General features: G+C 27.9%; 1 protein-coding gene across 3 annotated transcripts in view; it reads left to right on the plus strand.

Annotated features, from left to right (window-relative positions):
- The window catches only part of LOC105172807 (pleiotropic drug resistance protein 3-like), an 11,453-nt gene continuing 9,556 nt past the window's right edge, over nt 8,325–10,221 (plus strand). For 2 of the 3 annotated variants that reach the window (XM_020697044.1, XM_020697045.1), the window contains exons 1-2: nt 8,327–8,753; nt 8,882–9,005. In XM_020697044.1, coding sequence (XP_020552703.1) covers nt 8,488–8,753; nt 8,882–9,005 — 390 coding nt within the window. In that variant the 5' untranslated portion in view covers nt 8,327–8,487. Of the gene's footprint in view, nt 8,754–8,881; nt 9,006–10,221 lie in introns of all 3 variants that reach the window. The other variant, XM_020697046.1, reaches the window with a different exon arrangement.

Genomic DNA, 10,221 nt, shown 5'->3' on the forward strand with positions numbered 1-10,221 from the left:
TTTCCATGAGGTTTGATGTGATTACACGTAAACCTCTCATGGTTTAAAAAATTACATCCAGCACCCCTATAAGTCAAAACTCACCGAATTTATTGATATTAATAAAAAAACTCCGAAAAAATCTGTGTTCACCCCTGATTGACTTATTATTGACTTAACGAATGCCAAATAGTTCTTTTTATGACCAAATTATCCTCATACTTATTCACGCGTTAATGCATGTGAAGAGGTATATTTCACCGTTATAAGAGTAGTTTAGTTCGAAAAATATGTTTGACCTCCAATAAGTCAGTAATAATTTAATCGAAGCTAAGTATCAATTTCCATTCAATTTTTTTTCTTTTTTTTTTTGTCAATATCGATAATTTGATAAATTTTGACTAATGGAGAAACTAATTTGTTAGATAGAAGCAAACATTAAGATGTAAGATGTAATTTTTTAAATAGCAAGAGGTCTACATGTAATTATATCAAATTTTAAGGGTGAAGTATAATTATTCCTATAATTTATTATAATTAACTTGATTCCTTTCATGTTTACTTGAAGAATTCAATAAAGCAGGCTCCCAATATGAAGGGGGGCCGACACTGAAATATTCTGACGATTTGATTCCCATATGAATATGTCTGAATTTATCAACTTCGATTGCACCTCATCCCAAGGTTCTTGGTCGTCGGCTTTCGAACCATTTTAAATTTTAGGCGTTTTTCATGCATTATTAAATGGGTAAATTACGATACTCTTTTTTTATATCTGTTATAATTATAAATATTTTTTAAAATTAATGATCGTATAACAAATACTTCTGGTGACAGTTCATATGTAGTGGTATTTGTCAGATGATCGTTAATTCAAATGAATATTTATAATTTTTCAAATATAATTATGATAAATTTTAGAAACATCCTTCTAATTTAACCTTAAGAAATTAAGAGAGAGATTGTCACGCGAGCCCATGAATAATTTGGAGAACGAGAATTGCTTTAAAATTTATCATGAAATTCGATTATGAGCAGCTCGTTAAAAATGAATATCCAATTAATAAGCTTGAATATTTTTTTAATCAAAGTTTATACGGTATTTGTTTTTATAAATTTCTGATTCACGTGGAAGTGGGATATGACAGAGATTTAAATATTGATTGTAAGTTTTTTGTTAAGTAAAATGATGGGAAGAAAGTAACGTGCAAGACCACGATATGAGGCGCATAATCAGGTGAATTCTGTGGAACAAGACAAGATCCGGGCTAAAAAACAACTTACATATATATACTATATATATATATAATATTGAATAATAATCTTGTTATCTTGAAAATAATAAAATAATAAATAACACGAAAAATAGGAACAAGTATTATTTTAGTCCGTTAAGTATGCCTAATTTTAATTTTAGTCCAATAACTATGTCCATTTTTGTTTAGGTCCAATAACTTACGAAATTGCTTACTTTTAGTCCTCTGGCAGATTTTCGAACAATTTTACCCCTATGCAACTTTTGAAATGCAGTTTTAGTCCATATGCACTCATAGGGGTAAAATTATTCGAAAATCTGCTAGAGGACTAAAAATAAGCAATTTCGTAAGTTACTGGACCTAAACAAAGATGGACATAGTTATCGGACTAAAATTAAAATTAGGCATATTTAGCGGACTAAAATAATATTTTTTTTCGAAAAATATTATAATTTGAATTATATATCAGAACATCAATATTTCGAAGATTTAATTTTATCTTAAAATGGATATATTACGTTAACGCCCCATAAAGTTAAGTTCAAAATACATTATCTGTACAGGGCAACAGAAATTGACCTAAACAAGGTATTAAGCCCAGGTAATGACCCACCAGCGCATGAGAGTGGTAGCATGTCCAAATTGCTATGCTTGGCCCAAGAAGACGACCTCCTATGATCCAGTCCAGTCTAGAGGAGACGCCCATTCAACTCAGCCCAAAAAATCCTCAAAATCTCATAATTGTGTGCTTTGAAGTTGCTTTGGGTTATATTATTTCTTCCTACACTTAAAAGTATATATAGTTTTTGTCTAGAAAACCCACTCATTAACATTTTATAGTTCTAAAAAGTTAATATAGCTATTTAATTAGATTAGTTTTTTTAGATACAAATGGTAATTATATTATTACATTAGTATTTGAATAAATTGAGTTGAGCATACATCAGTTCAACCAATACATCAATGTAACTAAAAATTATAAAATAATAAATTACAATAACTCACATAAAAACACTATAAGAAAATAGGTAGAAACTCAACGGCGAAATAATCCGTCGCCGCATTATGTGGCTGAAAGCCCAATGGCTAAATATTAGCGACGGAAATATTCCGTCTCTAATTCTGAGACAGAATATTTTCGTCACTGATTCTGTCGATAAACAAGAACAAAGTTTTAGAGTAATCCGTCTGTGATTTCCATAGGCAATTCGTCTCTCATTCCGTCAATAAAAAGGTACTTTTCGTCTCTGAAGGTAAAGTTTTTGTTTGCTAATACAGTCTCTAATTCAGTTTCTGAAACGCACAAAATATTAACAAAAATACTCATAATACAACCAACAATAATATAATTTATGTCATTGTATTATCCAAATACTACCAAATAATATAGATACCCACACGTCCGGTAGGACTCAAAATAATAAATAAAATTAGAAAATCAATTAAAAACATGTCAATAAAAAAATCTTTTTTTTCCGATTCGTTTTTCTTCTTACGACACGATAATCAAATCTAGATTCTCGGATTTGTCGCTACAAAGATAAGAAGATAATATTTGTCATCAATAATATCTTAAAATGAGAAGCTAAAGAAAGATGTAATTAAACAATATTGTAAAAATTAATAAGTTTAAAATATATTTAGAGGAAAATATGACTAATCATCTTTAAAGTTGTAGCTTTACATCACTTTAATTAGTCTTTGTTGAATTATTTTAGTTGGATAATTAAATTTATAAAATGAGTAAATATTATAATTAATCCCTTAAACTTGTAACTAAAATCGTGTGGTTGGTCCCTTAAGTTTTCAAGTGAATTAATGGTTGGTCCCACACCGGCCCTCCCTCCCTTTTGTTCAAATTGCGAAAAATTTAGGTAATTGATCTTGTTAGTTGAATTTGGACCTTAAATTGAATTAGATCCAATAGTTATTAAGTAAGATTATAAATGAAATTTTATAATTAAGAATTAAAAAAAAAAAAAAACACACCTGGACTATTTTTTTTTGGAGAAAGGTAAATTTCATAAATAGAAAAAGGAGGTATAATACAACAGTACTCGTATGATATATTATCCCTCGACAGGCCAAAGGATACGCCATAATATATAAAGTGCACTAGAGCTAACAGAGCTAGGAAGATTTTTGCTAAGAATCCATAGTCTGACGTTCATGATTAAGCTAGCTAACGTAGCCGGCGACCTCGAAGTGTGCTCGAACCGTCTCATGTTGCGTTCCCTCCAAATGTGGTCAACGCATGCCCCAAATAGCGCACGGTATGCCATATTAATAATGTGTTTGCCCCTCCACTTCCTAGAAGCCCATTCAATATCCATCCGCCACTGTCTGTTAGGCCAGAGAAATCGAATAGTTCGTCTGATAATAATCAAACACACATGGACTAAATGAATCATGTGAGGGGGGGTGAATTGCTCTATTTTAAAAAATAAATAAGGGTATTTTAATTTTTTTTATAATTAAATTATTTATTTATTTTTAATATCACGGGGTATATGGCATTAGACTTTTTTATTTAGTAACTAAATTGAGCTCAAATTCAGCCTATAAGTTCATCAAATGATAAATTAAGAGGGTGTTTGGCTAAATTTTTGCAAAACATCTTATAAGCTCCTACATTTTATAAGATGTATTAAGAGCTTATAAGATATTATACTTTATTTTAAAAATAAGCTCATAAAATATTTTGATAAAATAAAATATTAAAACTTAGATATTTTGACATCTTATAAAATGTAATTAGGGTGTTTGGCATAATAATATTTTTTTTATCAACAAAATAATAAAAAAGGACATGATACTATTAAAATCAAATAAGTAGTTATTTTTCTGACATATTTTGTGTTTAAATCTTTTAAAATAGTTTAATAAATAGTGCGTATTATTTTAATTTTAAATAAAAATTTAATAAATATTTATTTACAAAAATATATACTTGACGAATTATTACCTAAATTTTTGCATTAAAATAATATTAATATTCATGTTAATCAAATATTAACATAAATATATAATAGATAAACTTTTTTTAGTAATTGCAATGACTATTTGTCATATAATTTATAATTTGAATCTATACTTTTTTAATAGTAAATATAATATGAATAGCAATTTTATTTTTAGTTAATAGTATAATTGGAAATAAGAGTCTTTTCTTGTTAAAAAAAAGTGTGAATTATGTGAAAGGTAAAATTTGAATATAGCAAATTAATGAGGTAAATTTTGTCTTATGAATCATTAATTACATAGAGTCCATAAGATGTTATTAAAAAAAATTTCACTTTTTTTAAAAGAATTTATAAAATTCAATACATCTTATTTTGTGAATTTATAAGCTCTTATAAAAAAAAAAAACGGTAAATTACAATCACCTCTCCTGATATTTAGCATAATTATAAATACCTATTCCTTTTTTTGAGAACTTACAAATGCACCCAAAATAATTATAAATACATCCTTGTTAGATAGAAAATCACATATACTTTTTTTTTACCAGATAAATGAAGGGGATTTCTGTATTTGCATACTTATTTTCGATCTAATAAGAGTGTATTTATAATTATACTAAATTTCAGGGGGTGTCAATGTAATTCGCCCTAATATATAAGATAATCCCCATAATATTTAATGGACAAAAACGGCTAATTTAGCAAAAAAAAATTATATTTAAGTACAAAGTATGTGAGATCATATCATTTAACCTCCTTAATTTTTTAAAATATTACAATTTGGTCCAAATTAAAAGTTGGTCAAATTATAGTTAAATTTTTTATCAGGGGTATTTTTGAAAATAACATGTGACAAATTCACCGAAACCCTACCGATGGAGTTAAATGTAAGACGAAACATACATCAAGGAGGATCAATATAATTTTTGATCTAACAGGAATGTATTTATAATTATGTCAAACCTCAAGGGGCGTTGATATAAATTACCCAATAATTTTTTCTTAATTACAAATTACAACTACACCTTATGATGCTGTAATCATAATTTACATCGACACTCTCTAAGATACAAAAACTTAGACGTACACAACTTAAAATAAATTACATTAATACTTTTCAAAAAGTGTACTTATAATTTTACAAATTACATGAAACATTTTTCATAATTAACATAACTTTAGAAATTTACCAAAAAGAGGGTCCACATTTTCCAACATATTTTCATCAGAAAAAGAGGCTATAATGGTGTAAATTGATACCGTTTATAGAATGAAAAATAAATTTGACACTCGATTAAGACTGATCGATAAAAACCCATTTGAAAACGATTATTTAAAATTAACTAATCAAAATTGAAGAAAAAATATCTAAATTTTTGAACAGGACTTGAACTTCGAAAGAATCAAACTACTTGAGCTTAACTTATATTCAATTCGATAAAAGCTCGTTCCTATCCTCGATTCAACTAGTAACTAAAGTAAGTTTGGATATATTTTTTTTCCAATTCGATAATAATTCAAATAAATTTAAGCAGTAATTCATTCAATTTGTTTACATCCTTATGCAATAATGAAGTGAAGGGCTGATTTGCAAACTCTTGTCTTTTCAAGGATCCCAAAAAGTGTGTAGTTTAATTGCTAAAGACAAAGAGATATAGTGTTACTTGCTCAAAGATACTTTATAGTCTTGTACTTTCTCTAGTGTGCCAAGGGCAAAATTACAATATTGGTCCATAAGAATAGACCATTCAACTTTGAATCCATATGCTATCGTATTTTATTTTGGTGGAGTCGGAATAATTGAAAGTAAAGAATAACGAGAATACATTTTTAATATTTTTGAAAATTCAGAATTAGAAGTAAGATACTTTTCATTGTTGAATTAATTTTTTTACAGAGTTATCAACTATTTAAAAGAAACGAGATTTCTAAAATATTTTAGTGGATGTAAAATGGGTCTGAAACTGTCCGAAATTTAGGATGTCCGAAAAAGTATCAAGTCCAAACGATAACTATAAAAAAATAAGAAAAATAGTTAAATTTGACTAAAAATTGAAAAATCTAAAGAGTATCCCGGATAATGATCGGAACAATGGAATTTCAGAACAAATGGTGACCTCTCATGTAAAAAATGATGAGGCGTTGGATTTTTCTCTCAAAATGATCGAAACGGAAAAAGTATTTCGCTGTAGCTCCAATCGAATAAAAAAATTATGACCTTTTGAAGTTTCACCGTCAAACCACACAATTAAAGGGCCATACCTTCAATTTACGCCTATGGAAACGTTCACAAAATCCTTTATATCTCTTGTTCTATCCAATAATTTTATATCTCCCACTTTTTTTTTTAATAAAAGAAGAAACGTTCAATTATATCATTTAGTATATTAAATTTAAAACAATTAAAGACTAGAGATGTGAAGACCATACCTTGGCCGTTGGTGAATTAATATTCTCGTGCAGTTCTATACCTTAAAAAATACTAACTGCCGTGCCACGTTGTTCTTATATATATATATGTATACATATAATATTTAATTTTATGATTTAAAATATATCATAATTAAAAATAAAATGTATAAATCAACACATCAAATCTCATAAGAAAAAAACAAGAAAGAAATAAAGAAAAGAAAAATTATTTTAGGTGTATTATCAATAAAATTAAAAACATGGTATATTAGTGTCACGAACGGGCATTTGTGAATGAAAAAAGTTGTTCTTTTTTATATTAGGGATAATTACACCACCTTCTCCTGAGATTTGATATAATTATACATTGACCCCTTATAATTTAAAAAATTATATCTAGTACCTCCTATATTATTTTCATTTAACAATATAGATCCTCATTTAGTCAAACTTAATCGAATTTACTGATATTAGTAAAAAAGTTAATTGAAAATTTATATGTAACTCCGATTGACCTATCAGTGACTAATTGATTAGAAAAAAATTTATTTGACCTGCAATAAGTGAGTACTAAGTCAATTAAGGATAAATATGAATTTTGTTTAAATTATTTTGTTATTTTCAATAAATTTTGTGAATTTTAACTAATGAAGAAATATTAAATATCAAGAATATTAAATAAATATTTTAAATTTTATAAAATTTATATATTATTATATCAAATTTTAGAGTACGGATTAATTATCCTTTCAAATTAGCATACATTAATTGATCTGACCTTCAGTCCAAGATTACAGGCGGAATTCATTCTATGTTATGGCATCACACAAAGTCCACAGAACAAATATGTATTCAAAAAGAAAAATATCACGACAAATATAAATTGATTATGGCTCCGCAACTATCGTTAGCTGTTATTTCTATAAATGAAGTCAAAACATTAATAATATCTAAAATCTTGACAAATAATTTGATTATAGTCAAAAATTATAATAAATATTGATTAATTATGATCAAAATTTAAGCTCTGAAATTCATGTTCTGGTCTAAGTTTTCTTAATTTTTTCTCTGGAAGTTTGGATTCTTTGAAAGTTGAAAGAGGAATTTAATATTCTGTTCAAAATATTCAGACTATATATAATTAAAGAATCTAGTTCGATGTTGACTCGGTCCAGCGTATAATTACGAAATAAAAATAAAATTAAATTGATCGTCTTATATTTTGAGTCGTAATCATCACACACACATATAACATTAAAACAGAGGCCTTTTTAACTCAGGAACGGTATTTTATGATACTGCGACACCAATATTTTTGTTATGCAGATAATACCACTAAATTAGTTTTTTTTTTTTTTTTTTTTGAAATTTGATATGTTAGGTTTATATACTTTTTTTTTATTCATAATATATTTTTAGAATATAAAATATTATTTATTATATGCATGTAGGGATGGTGTGCTAATAAAAACATAATAATTCAGCTAAAATATTTTCCAAAAACCAAAAAACTTCATAGAAAAATCAAGGGAAAAGAAAGAAAGAAAAAATTTAAATTCAAAAGTTCCATTTCCATTAAATTAAAAATATTCTTTTCTTTTTATTATTTATTATTTTTTGAGTCCACGCCAAAGATTTAGATAAAGCAAATCGGGGACCATTGTCTTTTTTAAAAAAATAAAATTAATTCAATACATCAATATTAATAAAAATTATTATAAAAGTATATTATATCTCAATGTTTGTGAGATTCGAACCCACAAACTTTAAACTGTGACGCATCTGCTTATATATTCATTATCCGCTGCTCCTTAACTGATACATCTTATGAATAATAAAGCTGAAGCAAACTATCATAACTGCGGGATACTATTACTATGAATAACGATCTCGACGAAGAAGCATCAGCAGCTGTATCGCAGCAGTGGGCTGCCATTGACAGACTGCCGACACTTGAAAGGCTGAGATCTTCGTTGTTTGTTGAAAACATTGAAGAATCCGGCGATGATAAAGCTGAAAACGTCGTCATCGATGTATCCAAGCTCGGCCAGTCGGAGAGACGTGGGTTGGTGGAGAAGCTTATTAGGCACATCGAGCACGACAACCTTCGACTGTTGCGGCAAATCAGGAAGAGAATGGACAAGTATGTAGTACTCGGACTCCGTGTAATCTTGTCGGATTTATAATAGAATTTCAAGGTTTTATAAGACGTTTTTTCAATATAAAATCGTTCATGATTACGACCATGATGCGTGATCGCAATTCTTGCAGGGCTGCAGTGGCATTTCCGACCGTGGAAGTGAGGTACAGAAACTTGAAGGTGAAAGCTGAGTGTGAGGTTGTGTATGGGAAGCCACTCCCAACTCTCTCCAATTCCCTCAAAAGCATCATCATGGTATGTTAATTACTATCTCTTCATTTCTTACAACAAAACTAACTCGCAACCTAAAAAATGATTATTCCCCGCACTATAATTTTAATATAATTTATTATGATCGGATAAAAATTATATATAAAAACTTAAGTTTTAATCACGATTAATTAACATCCGCTACAATTTTATCTAGGATCAAAGTATTTCACACAATTTTTACCTGCAATAAATATTTTAGTTTTGTTTATAGAAACAACAATTAATAGTCGTTGTATAATCATGTTTAATTAATATCCCTAATAATTTTTTTACTTCAAATCATTCTAATTAATCATAATTAAAAAATTAATATTTTTTCTAATGTTACAGTGCCCTTTGTCAAATAAAATGAAAATTGACAAAAGATTTCTCATTCCTTAATTAGTTGGAAATTTTATTGGGCTAGTTCATGATAGAGACATAGCCGCCTTCTTAGTCGTCGGACTTGTCCTGGAAAGAAGAGAAGTGCAAAATATAGAAAGTCAAATCTTAGCCTTGTTAGGCTTGTCGGATAATTTCACTTTTTGGTGTCCTATATTCCTTTTAAAAAATTTTAACTTTATTTTACCCATTAAAAAACCTTGTGTATTTTTAAAACAAGAAAAAAAAAATCCTCATATTCTTTTGTATTTTGTGCGGAAAATCCCGTCTATTATGAACTAACGAAAGATAGGGAGCATGTGCCTGAAGTGCGATTTGATATAATTTTTTGCATGTTTTGACCCTTTTTTCTGCCCTTAAACGACTAAAATGCTTCTACAGTGTGTATAAAATGAATTACGGTATACAAAAATCTTGTTTTTAAGTGTTTTGGCATTTTCCTTCTTCTTAAAAAAGTAAATTATTGCGTTCTTAAATATAATTAGTATAAGTATCAAATACCACAAAAGTATATAAATTTAAAAAATTTAAAATAAAAAAATTAAATTCACAATGCAAAATTGATATACTAAAAGTTTATTTTTAAAATATAAATATTTATATATGAATACAAATATTAATCAATTATAATAATCATATCTGTGAACTAATTTAAATTATTTTGATTAAGTTAGTTAAAAACTTAATTAAGTTATTATTAATTTTTAAATTGGATGCAACACTGACAGCGACTGTAATGGCGATTAATAGATTTGGACGACGACTGACGAGGGCGACGAAGGGGGGATGGGTGAGGGATGGTGGCAAGGGGGCGTTG

The sequence above is a fragment of the Sesamum indicum genome, linkage group LG10, assembly GCF_000512975.1.
Source record: "Sesamum indicum cultivar Zhongzhi No. 13 linkage group LG10, S_indicum_v1.0, whole genome shotgun sequence".
Classification (NCBI taxonomy): domain Eukaryota; kingdom Viridiplantae; phylum Streptophyta; class Magnoliopsida; order Lamiales; family Pedaliaceae; genus Sesamum; species Sesamum indicum.